Source organism: Eurytemora carolleeae, unplaced genomic scaffold (genome assembly GCF_000591075.1).
Source record: "Eurytemora carolleeae unplaced genomic scaffold, Eaff_2.0 scaffold1660, whole genome shotgun sequence".
Taxonomy (NCBI): Eukaryota; Metazoa; Arthropoda; class Copepoda; order Calanoida; family Temoridae; genus Eurytemora; species Eurytemora carolleeae.
Window position 1 is genome coordinate 2116 of NW_019397548.1, and position 15439 is coordinate 17554.

A 15439-nucleotide genomic window follows, 5' to 3' on the forward strand; every position below is an offset into this window, starting at 1 on the left:
CCCCCCTGAAAAGATATCTTAATCCCTCTAGTGGAATGTAAATCACCCTGCGTAAAGTTTTAAATTGTAAAAAGCATTTTTTCAAACCCCTCCAGTGAAAATAAAATCCCTCCGGTTGGTCTCCAGTAGAATCAAAATCTTACTACGAACTTCTTTGAGCCATTTATTCTATTCAGTCGTATAAAACGTAAAAATTTAATTATAATTCGAATTTTTTTAAAATCTTTGAAAAGGAGACCGAGCACATTTTCGTATATTAGGTCTGCTTTTGAAGGTTAAAACGGCAGTTTAGAGAAAATGTTTCATCGACAACTCCCTATTTGTGAACTTTGTACATCCTAGCAGCAGAAGTAGCACTTTTTAGCTTGAACTATATTTAGTTGGCTAAAAATTATTATACATAATTAGAAATTGTAAATGATTCTGAACATTTTTAGATTGTGTAAACAATTACAAACTGTGAACGTTTGTAAACGATATTAGTTCGTTTGTGATTGAACAATTTTAAAAATGTGAACAATGTGAACGATCATTTAATCGTCAAGAGCTTTATGAAAATATTGTAAAGGGTGTTATAAAAATGGTTTTAAGTCACGTCATCCACTTTTCGTATTTTTGCTTACTCTGTCCCGTTCTCTAAAAAACTGGAATTTACTAAAATTAAATCACGATTTTCGGGACTAATTAGAAAATTTGATTAGAATGAATCATTTTGAAAAATAATATAAGCCTTATATAAGAATTTTCTTGCGGAAAATGATAAGTTTTTCGAGTATTAAGGTTTATTTTGGTGTTAAAGATTGGAGATAATCTAATATGATATGGGAAGCTCTGTACCACGCAACAGCGTTAGATTATCATTCAGGGAGGAACAAGAGAGAGGGGGGGGGGGCAAGGATGCTTTGTCCCACTAGAAATAAAGTGTTCCTATTTGAGACCTACAGAGCACTAATAAATGTTTTTCTCATCTTTAACAATTTTCAATAGAAGGAAGGGGGGCAAAACTATTCAAACCCCCCCCCCTTTATTTTATCCTCAAACCCCTATTATTATCATTTTCCATACTGCGTTTATTGTTACAAAAAGATCGAAATTACTAAAATGTTGTTTAAAATTACGCTATCTTTATCCCATTATATTCGTAATATTAAACAAACTCTTAGGTTTATTTCAAATTATCAAGCACTATTAAGTAAAATTAAATGTTCTACGTGATTCCTCTTCTGCTCTTCAACCTCTCCAACTTACAGATGTAGGGTCTTGGAATTAAACGTAGAGTCTCTTTAGACAAATAAAAGTTTGTCATCCCTAGTTGAAAGATAAGTGTCAAGTTGCCATCCCTAGTTGAAAGATAAGTGTCAAGTTGTCATCAAATAAAAATAAAATACTTTTACTACTACTGCGGATCTGATTTTTTTTCTCTTAACATTGTACATATTTTACTCGCAATCTTAAATTGTAAAATAAATGATTTGATTTAATTAAAAGTACCTATTTTTTATTTCTTTTGGGTCATCCGGTACCTATCTTTTATTTTGGGACACTCGGTACCTATTTTTTAGAGATTAGGAAAGCCCAGCCAGCATAAAAATTGTTCCCCGACGGTTGAGTTGATAGATTATTCATCTCCATTCATAAAGATTATGTATACCGCTGACCTAGGGCAAGGAGGGAGGGAACCCCCGCCCGATATGAGCCTCCCAGATTTGCCATGCAGCACCGAGCCTCCACTTTACAGTACAAATTTAACGTTAAAACTTCAAAAGTGTTTAACGCGATAAGGAAGAATTCTAAAAGGAATTCGATTTTTTTAAAGAAGTTGAGTCTTTGCCACAAACTCTAGCTTTCTAATTTCAATATCTTTGCAACCCAATATCGTAAATGTTTTAAATATTTTAAACTATGAATTCTGTTTTTCCAAATAAAATAAATTTAAAATGTCAGAGGCATATAACACCAGCAGGTTGCAAATATATAGAAATTAGAAAGTTTGATTTTTTTGAAAGAATTCAATTCCTTTTGATAATTCTTAAAAACAATAATTTTTCATAATGAGATTTATCTAAACATAAACAATTTACAAAAAAAGAATATCGCTTAAATCAATTATTTTAAAAAATCAAATCGAATTCAATTTGCCTTCTTAATAACAATTCCTTTTCACGTATAAACTTTTGAAGTTTTAGTTTATAACTTGTATTTCATAACGGAGGCTCAGTGCTGGATAACAAATCTGAGAGGCTCGTTGCGGCGGTGGGTTCCCTTCCACCCAGGGTTTACGCTTTCTCTGTTGCTAAGATTTTGTGTATTTTGGTTTAACCAGAGTACACGCCTGAACTCTGGAGAGAGAAGATGTTAACAAATCTATTGTTTTCAGTTTGGTGTTTGCAGTTTTATTCTACATCGGCTTTCTTTATTAGGTACTTGCTCAAGTACCCGGCGTTGCCCATGAAATTAAATTACAAAAGATTTTTTTTTTAAAAATCGAGCTTTTTAGCCTATGTTACCCCCAGTGTACCCATGGGTTCCCTAAAAAAATGTCAGCCAATTTGGTTCAACCGTGTGGTAAACTGTAGCTAACATAAGTATACCTATGAGAGAAGAGCTTTATAATATAGAATTTATTTAAAATTCTGGTCGCTGGTGTTGTAATTTTCATTTCAAGAGAGGAATGCATGATTAACAATAGTACTGTCTAGACCTTTATCCTCTCTATTAATTAACCATTTCAAAAGAGGAATGCAGGATTCACAATAGTACTGTCTAGACCTTTATCCTCTCTATTAATTAACCATTTCAAAAGAGGAATGCAGGATTCACAATAGTACTGTCTAGACCTTTATCCTCTCTATTAATTAACCATTTCAGGCTGAAAAAGTGTTAAATTCATACAATTTCTTGGTGTTTCTAAAGCAAAGATGTGCTAGTAAGTTCTCCGATAAAACAAAATTGAAATTAATCAATTTTCAAAGTTAAAAACATGAATCTTTCATTAGTTCATTATCATACTTAGCTCTTTATGGTACTGTTGTGAATCAGATATGCCACTTGTCTCAATGTAAGGTAATTTTCCTGAGAGTAAACAAAATACCTCTTACAGTGATAACCAGAAAACTCTGGAATAGAGAGTCAACTTTTATGTCTTTAAATAGTCCAATGAACATGAGGCACAGTAAATGTAAGTGTTAACAAACCAATTTCACTTAATTAGTGATTTAATAACTTACTATTTGCTGTATGAAAGCATCAAATGCACTTCAGTATTGGTTTTATGTCGTCTTCCTATTCTACAGTTTTCTGGTTCTTACTTTAGATTCACAGCAAGGCCTCTTTTCTATCATTCAAGTGTCACTTTACAAATGGAAAATAAAACTTTTATCTCAATCTGTTAAATACGGTCCATGCACTTATCATCATGTAAAACAACATTTTGAACGGTTTTAGATATGGCAAAAAAAATAGTTTTTTGTTCAACTCAAAATCATGTTTCTGTCTTTATTTTTGTTAGTTATTAACAAAAGTTTATGAGTTAAACATTTATGAATTTAATTTTCCCCACAGGAAGTTTTAAAATAAATATTATGATTAGTTTTAAAGACATTTTAATAAATATGTACACTGAAGGTTTTAATCCCTTTTTCCTCCCAGTCACAACACAAGTAATATTTTTCTAAAAATATCTTTATTAATATTAATTACAAGCTGAAGTGACTGGCGTTGCCCGTGAAATAAAATAAAAATTCCGAATTTTGAAAAATAAGGATTTAAAAAATAAATTGAAAAACTAATTTTAAAAATGATTCAAAAAAACTATTTTTTCAGTCTATGTTATCCCCAGGGTATAGCATGAGTTATCTCTAAAAAGTAAAAACGCTTTATTATTTAGATTAATTTAAATATTTGCAGTGAACAGCAGTGTAGATCTGATGCAGAATGTCCTCCAATTTTTCGGTAACAATTTTTTGCGATACAGTTCAAATGATAACTTAAAAACAAACAAGCTAAAGTGCCCGGGTAATTTTACAAACACTTTTTAAACTATTTTTTCAGTCCATGTTATCACCAGCATGAGTTCTCTCTAAAAAGTGAAAAGCTTTATTATTTAGATTAATTTTAATATTTGCAGTGAACAGCAGTGTAGATCTGATGCAGAATGTCCTCCGATTTTTCGGTAAAAAAACTTTGCGATACAGTTCAAATGATAACTTAAAAATAAACAAGCTAAAGTGCCCGGGTAATTTTACAAACACTTTTTTAGGAATTCTTTTTTTCGAATTTTAAAAAAAAACAATATTTTATCCCAAGGGTACGTAAGGGTTGCTTTAAACTATTTCAGCCAGTTTGATTCAGCAGTTTTCCAGCAATCTAGCTAACATATATATACATATATATATAAGAGAAAAGCTTTATTTTCTAAAAAAAAATAAATAAAATATGATAAAAATAATTATAATATTCAGAGGTTACAGTGTGTGCAGTGGTAACTTCAATCTGTTTGGTCTAAAAATACCAACATGTGAAACTAGAAGACAAAATCTTGGTGGAAAGTAAGTAAATTAAATTAGTCCAATAAATTGTTTTTTTATAAAAAGTGAAAAAAGCACACTTAACTTACTTCTGTTTTAAAACTTTTCTTCAATTACAATTCCTAACTTCTGGAGGGCTTGGATATAAAAATAAACTTAAATTCTACGTCACAAATAGATTTAAAGTTACAATTAGATTTAAAGGGAGTGACCAGCTATGTATTGTAGTTAAACTGGGTATGCAGTATTGTGGAAAAATTCTTCAGGATTCATTTGAGATATATAAAACGTTTTTAAGATGTATAATCAGTAATCACTGTGTTTGATCGCAAAGTCGACTTTCATTAAAATCTTTTTTTAAAGCTACAATTAGATTTAATGCTACAATTAGATTTAAAGTTACAATTAGATTTAAAGTTACATTTAGATTTAAAGATACAATTAGATTAAAAGTTACAATTAGATTTAAAGTTACAATTAGATTTAAAGGTTCAATTATATTTAAAGTTACAATTAGATTTAAAGCTACACTTAGATTTAAAGTTACAATTAGATTTAAAGCTAAACATAGATTAAAAGTTACAATTAGATTTAAAGTTACAATTAGATTTAAAATTACAGTTAGATTTAAAGTAACAATTAGATTTAAAGTTACAATTAGATTTAAAATTACAATTAGATTTAAAGTTACAATTAGATTTAAAGATACAATTAGATTTAAAGATACAATTAGATTTAAAGTTACAATTAGATTTAAAGTTACAATTAGATTTAGAGTTACAATTAGATTTAAAGTTACAATTAGATTTAAAGATACAATTACTAATTCAAAAGAATAAGACGATAAATATTAAATATTTCTCGGTATTTTTATTATTTAATAACTTTAATAATTTACATTTTTGTATTTAGATGCTTAACACAGCAAGATGGTCTATGTGCAATCGGAAGTAAGTTTTTTTATCTTTATTTTTGAAAATAACTCCATGGTTAATAACAACAAAGTAACCAAGGGCCCAGGAGTTTAACAGATGTTTCAGCTACTTCTTATCATTTTGCTTATTCATCTGTTGTGTGTGTTTGTTTGTTTTCATCCAAAATTCGTCGTAGCGGCTGAACCGATCAGACCCAATCAAGGAGTATGAAATAGAAGGGAGAATAACTGACGCTGCCCGCCCTACCATATGATTATACATGCTTTGCAGACGGTACTTCATTTGTATAAGACATTTTTGTCTAATGTACAATTACCGCGTATACAAAAACCTATTCTGAATATTTCATATAAAAATGGAGTACCGTCTGCAAAGCATGTATAATCATATAGTAGGGCGGACCGAGTCAGTTCTATTTCATACTCGGGCCTAATATTTTTGTATCTTTGCCGATCGAAATCTATAAAGCTTGCTGAGAAAAAATGTTAATTTTTTTTTTTGATAAATCCGTCCATTTAAGCAGAAAAATACGCAAAATGTCTAGACTTATGCAACATTAAAAGCTAAAATTGTTTGTAGAAAAAGGGACGCGAAGCGCCCTAAATGCTTAGTGACATAAGAGATCTTTATTAATCAAATAAAGGTTTCAACTTTCAAGGGTACCGTTGTGTATCGGGCATTGTCATCTTTACATGAAGTGTCATTTAAAATTATGGTTACAGTCTCTTTAAGAAAGATTAATTTTTAGATTTTTTTGCTGGAGGGCGGAATAACTGCAATGTGCGGCACTGTGCACAGTGCTTCACTAGTGACGACTGTGGCCACTGTGAAAGATGCTACAACAATCGTTGTGATTACATTTGTAGTACAAGCAGTAGTCATAGCAGTTTTGGGACAACTAGCTTTGGCAGTCATGGAGATCACGGACATGGAGATCATGGGCATGGAGATCATGGGCATGGAGATCATGGTCATGGAGATCATGGAGGACATGGAGATCATGGGCATGGAGTTCATGGAACACATAGAAATAGTTGAAAGTCACGAACTCACAGAAGCTGGGTTAACTTATAATTTAGATTATAGCACCATTATACATTGTTTATTGTTACAATTTTTTCTTCAAATAAAGCATGTGGGCTATTTTTGTTTTACTATGACAGAGAGTAAAATATCCTTTTCTCTTGATATCCAGATTTGTTAATTTTTCTCTCTTTAAGGTAAAGTGTCCAGCAAGACATGGAAGTTGAGCTGAATATATATATATATGTGTGTGTGGGTATGTTACCAAGAGCCAACCAAACCGAAACATTCAGAACTGCAAACCAAGATGTTCACGCTCTCACGTAAAAAATCGAGTATTTTGCTTATTATTAAACTTAAGCTACAAAGAAGCACATTGCATCTTTGAAAATTTATATTGCCTAAAGCTACAAAAAAGTGTAAGTAACTTGGTAAAGTAGACCAAAAGGCCAAGGCGTTGCAACACTGTAAATTTGAGGTATGATTAAGTTGCCTATAGTGCTAGAGACGCGTAGGAAAGGAGAGATGCATAGCAAAGATGAGACTTTTATCAAATTTTAGACATTTAGCAATTAAAGATGATAATTGTAGCAATTTGGACTCTCGTAGCAAAGATGAGACTAGTAGCAATATGAGACTTGTAGCAAAGATGAAACTCAAAGCAAAGATGAGACTTGTAGCAAAGATGAGACTTGTAGCAAAGATGAAACTCAAAGCAAAGATGAAACTCAAAGCAAAGATTAGACTTGTAGCAAAGATGAGACTTGAAGCAAGTTTGACTCTCGAGTCTCGTAGTAAAGATGAGTCTAGTAGCAAAGATGAGACTTGTAGCAGTTTTTGCTTTGTCAAGGGTAAAAAATATTCTTCCTACTAATATTAAACTAACCATTTAAAATTTTAGCCTGTGGAAGAAACAAATGTTCAGAAATGAAACAAATTCACATTTTACAGAAAAGCGCAATAAGATTAATTGATAACTCAAAAGCCACGTCTCATAGTGATCCTTTTTTCCTTAAGTATAAGATTCTAAAGTTTAATGATCTGGTAGACTTTAACCAAGCTATATTTATGTATAAATATACACATAAACTTCTTCCTGCATCTTTTGAAAACATTTTTAAAATGTATTTACCATCAAGCTCTCTTCTTAAGATAAAAAAGAAGCAACTCTCTAAGTATATTTAAAAATAGACTACTAAATTCTCTTTTTGAAAATTATAGGACAATGTGTTATAAACCGAATTGCTATTCATGATATGTTTAATATGCTTTAATATTTCTTATGTATATATCAGAAAATTACATTAAACTCTAGTTATTCTAATAAATGTATAAACTATTTTGCATAAGATAAAATCACACCCTGATATCTAAATAGTTCCCCTTAAATCTATTTCATTGAAATCTTTTGTTGTCATTATTAAGATTAGTTGGTAGTTAAGAGCTATTTTCCACCTAATTGTTTTATACTTGTACTGTTATTATAATAATCAATTTGTAATTGTAAACTCGTTCTGTACACAGGATACATGTATTTTAGCAATAAACTTTATTTATCTATCTATCTTTCTAGTTGGTGAAAGGGGGGGAAGGATTTTCTACGCTTGTGAGCTGTAAAAAGCCCTGTAACATCATTTTATAGAAAATCTAAAATTAATATTAAAAGAAAACCAAATTATGAAATAGGCTGGTTTTATAATTGACCAATGATCATTTCACATAGACTCTATGCCTTTCACTTTACAAACGATGATTTTCCGGTATAACTATAAATCAAATGATGTTTTTTATTCACCTAACTTATTTTATAAAGTTTATTTAACAGCTTTAAAAACTTCGAAATTGAAATGGATAGTCTAGGGAACATACTGTATTAATGTACTCTACTGCATATAATTTGTGAACATTTACATGAATTGAACATTTTGAACTCCCTTTGAGGCTGAAAAAGACTGACAAAATTCATACCGAGGGATTTTCTAAATTCCGCTCTAATATATATTTTATTCTCTTTGCCCATTCCCCAAAAAAGGAAAAAAAGGTTTTTAGCGAGATTAGCATGGTTGAGAACTGGTTGATAATTCACGTAATTATTTTACGGCCTCTCCCTGTGTTATACTCTTGGTATATCTACTTTTCCCAATTTTGAAGATTCATCTTGATTAAAGCACGGGTAAAAAAGGCAGAAATATCCCGTCGTTTTTTCACATGTTTTCACATGAACGTAGCAATGCTACCAGTGCAAAATCTTGCATATTCCAATAGTATTAAACACAAGAATATCTAGATTTTAATTCTCGTAATTATCACGTGTAAGATATATGAGATAAATCTAGTTCAATTTTTTCACATGTTGTGCTCGTAGCAAAGATACCAGTGCAAGATCTCGCATATTCCCAACGTGTTATTCATGTAATGCCAGAATATCTAGATTTTAATTCTTGGAAATATCACGTGTAAAATATACGAGATTTTTCATTTTTAATAGAGTTGCAAAACCACAACACTTGGTGTCTCTGCTCATTTTTTAGAAACTAAAAGTTTATTGTAGTAAAATGAAATATATTAACTGACGTGACATAAATTTTTCAAATTATAACAAGCATAAACAAAGTATAGAAAAGTTTCACATTGAAATTTGCATTGTATTTCTCAACAACCGCTTTTTGGAATATCTATCTTTTAGATATAGCAATAAATAGAGTTTCATGTAACTATTAATACATCAATATATATAGTTGAACATTATGTAGAAATAAATTTTAGTTTTTAATCATTTCGCAATGGTTATATACTTTTACACAGTTTTTTTTTGTAATATATTTAAATATCAGAAATCAACTGTATATCCCGAGTCCCCCCCTTTCCCAGTATATAAAAATTATAATTTAAGTAGATGAAAGAAAAATAATTTTCTCGTGTAAAAATCCCGTTTACATCTTGTTATATGAACTCAAGTTTTCCCCGTGTAAAAACTCGATCATAAACCCATCATCAAATCGTCACTCGTGTGAAATACGCCAAATAATCCTGTGTTCTCCACAGGTTTTTGTTAGTTGGATTGTAGCAAAGTTGAGACTTGTAGCAAAGTTGAGACTTGTAGCAAAGTTGAGACTTGTAGCAAAGTTAAGACCCTAAGTAAAGGTGAGACTCGTAGCAAAGATGAGACACCCAGAAATGTTGAGATTCGTAGCAAGGTTGAGACTTATAGCAAAGTTGAGACTTGTAGCAAAGTTGATACTTGCAGCAAAGTTGAGACTTGTAGCAAAGTTGATACTTGCAGCAAAGTTGAGACCCTAAGCAAAGGTGAGACTCGTAGCAAAGATGAGACTCCCAGCAATGTTGAGATTCGTAGCAAAGTTGAGACTTGTAGCAAAGTTGAGACTGGTAGCAAAATTAAGAATTGTAGCAAAGTTGAAACTTGTGACAAAGATGAGACTCAAAGTATAGTTGAGGCTTGTAGCAAAGATGAGACTCATAGCAAGATTGAGACTCATAGCAAATTGAGACTTGTATTATAGTTGAGATTTGTAGCAAAGATGAGACTCATAGCAAGGTTAAGACTCGTAGAAAAGATGAGACTAGTAGCAAACAAGCTGTCATCAAGTTTAAAACATTGGCGCGGCATTCAGGTATAAAACCTGTAAAAAGTGAAGAAAATCCATCCCCCCTCTCTCCCCAGCATAAAAGTTCCCCGATGGTTTAGTTGATAGATGATTTTAACCTTGACTTAATACACGCACAAAGATTCTGTGCGCGGCTGACCTTGGGTTAACACTTTTGGTTTTATCAGAGTGCACGCTTGTGCTCCATAGAGAGAAGATGTTTATTAATCTAGTGTTTTCAGTTTGGTGTTTTCAGTTTTATTCTACATCGGCTTTCTTTATTAGGTACTAGCTAAAAGGCCCGGCATTGCCCTTGGAATTAATAAAAGATAGAAAAAAATTTTAATAGCTAATATATATCTATACATGTTTATGTATTCTTGAAAATCCGTTAAAAAATTTAGAAAATCAATAATTATTGTTCCGTCTTTAGCCCAAGAANGGTACTTTAGAGGTGTCCAAGACAAAAGTCTTGCAGAGGTTGTTAAAAAAGTAAAAAATGCCCAAAAATATACTTTTAACTATATGTTTTAAATTTAGGGTTAAAATGATAAGCTTAGATAATTTCTGCAGGCCAAGCAATGTATATTTTTTGTGAAGCTGGGGGAGGGGTGGGGTCATAAAATCCTTAAAATGTATGATGGGTTCTAAATTATTTTCTAAAAATATCTTAATTATTATTAATTACTAGCTGGAGTGCCAGGTGTGAACTAAATTAAAAAAATCAGACTAAAAAAGATTGTTTTTTGAAAAAAAGTATTTTAAAAAAAAGAATTTTTTATTAAATTTTACCCCCGCAGTACCAAAAAAAAATTTATTATATAGATTAATTACAATATTTTTAGTGAACAGCAGTGTAAATCTGATACGGAATGTCCTCCAATTTTTCGGTAAAAAAAAATTGCAATAAAGTAGTACAAATGATAAATTTATTATTATTTCATTTATTACCAAATATTAATAATGATAAAAATAATAATTGTATATTCAGGGGTTACAAAGTGTGCGAGGGTAGCTTCGATCTTTTTGGTTTAAAAATACAAACATGTGAGACTAGAAGGGAAAACCTTGGTGGAAAGTAAGTAAATAAAAAGTCAATTGTATATTTTTTTTTAATAAAAAAGTGGAAAAATGAACACAGATCTTTACTTTGGTTTTATAAATTTCAATATTAAGATATTTTGTATAGCTGCAATAACAGTGTCTTTGTAGTAAATTTACATGTTCATGATTCCTATGGCTATAGTGATAACCAGAAAACACTGAAATGGGAAGACGACTTTTAGAATCAAGTTATGACTTTAAAAAGTCCACTGAGTCATTGTGCACTGTAAACAGACCCATTTCACTAGTTTAATGATTTAATAAGTATCCAGTAAAACTATTTGCTTTGTTTAACAGCACCATGTATACACTTGAGAATTGATAAAATGTCGTCTTCATATTTTATCGTTTTCTGGTTAATACTGAACAACAAACGTTTTCTTTCAGTATATTTACATTTTCATGATTGCCAAGAATGTTAACCAATAAATATCATAATTAATGATTAGTGTCGTCCTAAACTTTAAATTTTATTAGATTAAGTTTTTTTTAATTTGTAGAATTAACTATACCTCTCCTTTCTTCTCAAACCTAACTTCTGAAGGGCTTGGATATAAAATCACACTTAAATTTTACGTCACAAATAGATTTAAAGTTACAATTAGATTTAAAGGGAGTGACCGGCTATGTATGGTAGTTAAACTGAGTATGCAGTATTGTGGACAAATTCTTCAGGATTCATTTGAGACGTGTAAAACGTTTTTACGTATGTATAATCACTGAGTTTGATCGCAAAGTCGACTATCATAATAATCTTTTTGGGTGGATACGTTTTGAGAATCGTTTTTTTTTATTATAAAATAACAAGCAAAAAATGTAACAAAATTCTACTGTAAACGTATTAGCTGTTTAGGAACACGTTGAGAAAATAAAAATTAACGCTTATTATCGAAAGTAAGTAACCTTATTCAATTATTAGTTTATATAATCTCTCATTATTCACAAAGATTTTCTGGAATTTTTATTGAAAAGACGACATTTCAAGAATTTGTAGAAATCTGCGAACAAATTTAAACAAAATAAGAAATTCAATATTATGATGAAAACGAAATAATTGATTCTAGCATCGATTTATTGACAAGTTTCTTTTGAAAAATATGTTCCTAACCATTTTATTACTTTACTGTATAATTTTTACTTTATTTTTCATGGTCATTGTTTAACAATTAAAAAAGTCGACTTTGCGATTAAATATAAATATACGTCGTAGAATAGTTATGTATGTCTCAATGAATCTTTAAGAATTTGTCCACAATACTGCATACTCAGTTCAACTACCATACATAGCCGGTCACTCCCTTTAAAGATACAATTACAAATTCCTTTACTGCATTTCTAATCAAAAGAAACGGAAAGCCGATAAATATATCGCGGTGTTTTTTTTATTATTTTGAGAACTTTAATAATTTACATTTTTTGTATTTAGATGCTTAACACAGGAAGATACTCTATCTGCAATCGGAAGTAAGTTTTTATCTTTATTGTTTAAAAAAGAATTAATTATACCTTTTCTTTTGCCACAAATACCTAACTTCTGGAAGGCTTGGATATAAAAATAAACTTAAATTCTACGTCACAAATAGATTTAAAGTTACAATTAGATTTAAAGGGAGTGACCGCCTATGTATTGTAGTAAACTGAGTATGCAGTATTGTGGAAAAATTCTTCAGGATTCATTTGAGATATATAAAACGTTTTTACGATGTATAATCAGTAATCACTGAGTTTGATCGCAAAGTCGACTTTCATTAAAATCTTTTTTTAAAGCTACAATTAGATTTAAAGCGACAATTAGATTTAAAGTTACAATCAGATTTAAAGTTACAATTAGATTTAAAGATACAATTAGATTTAAAGTTACAATTAGATTTAAAGTTACAATTAGATTTAAAGTTTATATTTAAAGTTACAGCTAGATTTAAAGATACAAATTCAAAAGAATAAGGAAGACGATAAATATTTCTCGGTGTTTTTTATTATTTGACATTATTGAAACTTTAATAATTTACATTTTTTGTATTTAGATGCTTAACACAGCAAGATGGCCTATGTGCAATCGGAAGTAAGTTTTTTATCCTTATTTTTGAAAATAATAACAAAGTAACCAAGGGCCCAGGAGTTAAACAGATGTTTCAGCTACTTCTTATTATTTTGCTTGTTCATCTGTTTTGTGTGTTTGTTTGTTTTCATCCAAAATTCGTCGTAGCGGCTGAACCGATCAGGCCCAATATTTTTATATCTAATCAGATCGCAATCTAAAGTTTAATGAAAAAAGTCAATTTCAAAATTCATCTATTTAAGAAGAAAAATCTGAAAAATGTTTAGAAAAATGGCGGTTTGTAAAGCAACATTAGAAGCTAAAATTGTTTCTAAGATAAATAAAAAGGCTAATATCCAAATTTCTAATTTCTATCTTTCATTGATTTATTTAAGTAATAACAGTTTTGCATTTAAAAGATTTAAAATGTAATATTAAAGGGACTGTACGGGTAATGTCAAGTGACCCTCCATAAAAAGATGGCAATGCCTGATTTAAACGGTTCCAATAAAAGCGTTGTCTGATCAATTAGGTGGTTATAATGGTTATAATGGTTATAATGGTTATAATGGTTATAATTTAAAAACTAACTATTTTTGATGGTGGGTTCTCTACAAAAGTGACTTGGGAATATCTTCCACATTATTTATCAAATATAGGTTTCAACTTTCAAGGGTACGGTTGTGTATCAGGCAATGTCATCTTTACATTGAGTGTCACTTGACATGACGCTTACAGTCCCTTTAAGAAAAATTAATTATTAGATTTTTTTGCTGGTGGGCGAAACAACTGCAATGTGCGGCACTGCGCACAGTGCTTCACTAGCGACGACTGTGGCCACTGTGAAAGATGCTACAACAATCGTTGTGATTACATTTGTAGTACAAGCAGTAGTCATAGCAGTTTTGGGACAACTAGCTTTGGCAGTCATGGAGATCACGGACATGGAGATCATGGGCATGGAGATCATGGGCATGGAGATCATGGTCATGGAGATCATGGAGGACATGGAGATCATGGGCATGGAGATCATGGGCATGGAGATCATGGTCATGGAGATCATGGAGGACACGGAGATCATGGGCATGGAGTTCATGGAACACATAGAAATAGTTGAGAGTCATGGAACTCACAGAAGCTGGGTAAACTTATAATTTGAATTATAGCACCATTATACATTGTTCAGTATTACAATTTTTTCTTCAAATAAAGCATGTGGGCTATTTTTGTTTTACTATGACAGAGAGTCAAATAACCTTTTCTCTTTTGTTAATTATATCTCTCTTTATTGTAAAGTGATCGGATAGACATGGAAGTTGAGCTGAAAGTTCAGTATTGTAGAGAAATTATCCACAATACTGCACTTTCAGGCTTCAGCTCAACTACCATGTCTAGCCAGTCTCTCCCCTTAAAGAAGAGCCGTTGAATATATATATGTGTGTGTATGTTAACAAGAGCCAACCAAACCGAAACATTCAGCACTGCAAACCAAGATGTTCACGCTCTCACGTAAAAAATCGAGTATTTTGCCTATTATTAAACTTAAGCTACAAACAAGCACATTGCATCTTTGAAAATTTATATGCCATTGCGACACTGTAAATTTGAGGTTGTCTAAAATTTTTATGAATAAGTGTATGATTAAGTAGTCTATAGTGTTAGTGAGACGCATAGTAAAGGAGAGACGCAGAGCAAAGACTCTTATCAAGGTTCAGACTTGTAGCAAAGATGAGATTAGCATGGTAGAACTGGTTGACAAGGGCGTATACAGAAATTAGGAGCTCCTATTTGAGCTGTAAATTCTAAACATTTGGCTTTTTGGATATCAGGCATAAGTATTAGATACTTTAAAGCAAAAAGCATGAGCAAAGTATAGATAAGTTTTACACCGAAATTTGCATTGTATTTCTCAACAACCGCTTTTTGGAATATCTATCTTTTAGATATAGCAATGAAGAGAGTTTCATGTAACTATTAATACATCAATATAGTTGAACATTATGTAGACATAAAACATCACTATTTAAATATTCATCATTTAAACTTTACATGTTAACAAGAAGTTTATTGTAAAAGATGTATACTAACATGTTTAGTTTCTAATCATTTCGCAATGATTATATACTTTTACACAGTAATTTTTTGTAATATATTTAAATATCAGAAATCAACTGTATATCCCGAGTCCCCCCCTTTCCCAGTATATAA

The 15439-nt window shown here is 30.9% G+C and overlaps 1 protein-coding gene across 3 annotated transcripts; it reads left to right on the forward strand.

Annotated features, from left to right (window-relative positions):
- The first annotated feature begins 2259 nt into the window (after window positions 1-2259).
- Window positions 2260-14454, forward strand: LOC111714851 (uncharacterized). 3 transcript variants are annotated; one of them, XM_023490063.1, is made up of 5 exons: window positions 2260-2420; window positions 3907-3951; window positions 4461-4547; window positions 13218-13255; window positions 13996-14454. In XM_023490063.1, the coding sequence occupies exons 1-5, from the start codon at window positions 2353-2355 to the stop codon at window positions 14346-14348; spliced, it is 591 nt and encodes a 196-aa protein (XP_023345831.1). In that variant the 5' UTR covers window positions 2260-2352; the 3' UTR covers window positions 14349-14454. The 3 variants fall into 3 exon arrangements, with proteins under 3 accessions (XP_023345831.1, XP_023345830.1, XP_023345832.1); XM_023490062.1 differs by lacking the exon at window positions 3907-3951 and adding an exon at window positions 4127-4171; XM_023490064.1 differs by lacking the exons at window positions 3907-3951; window positions 13218-13255; window positions 13996-14454 and adding exons at window positions 4127-4171; window positions 5439-5476; window positions 6210-6604.
- The last annotated feature ends 985 nt before the right edge of the window (window positions 14455-15439 follow it).

Bases quoted from the DNA above. Each gene is read 5' to 3' on its own strand.
- LOC111714851 (XM_023490063.1), top strand. From the start codon at position 2,353: ATGTTAACAAATCTATTGTTTTCAGTTTGGTGTTTGCAGTTTTATTCT. The intron at 4,548-13,217 runs GTAAGTAAATTA...TTTTGTATTTAG, and splicing joins AGACAAAATCTTGGTGGAAA to ATGCTTAACACAGCAAGATG. The intron at 13,256-13,995 runs GTAAGTTTTTTA...ATTAATTATTAG, and splicing joins TGGCCTATGTGCAATCGGAA to ATTTTTTTGCTGGTGGGCGA.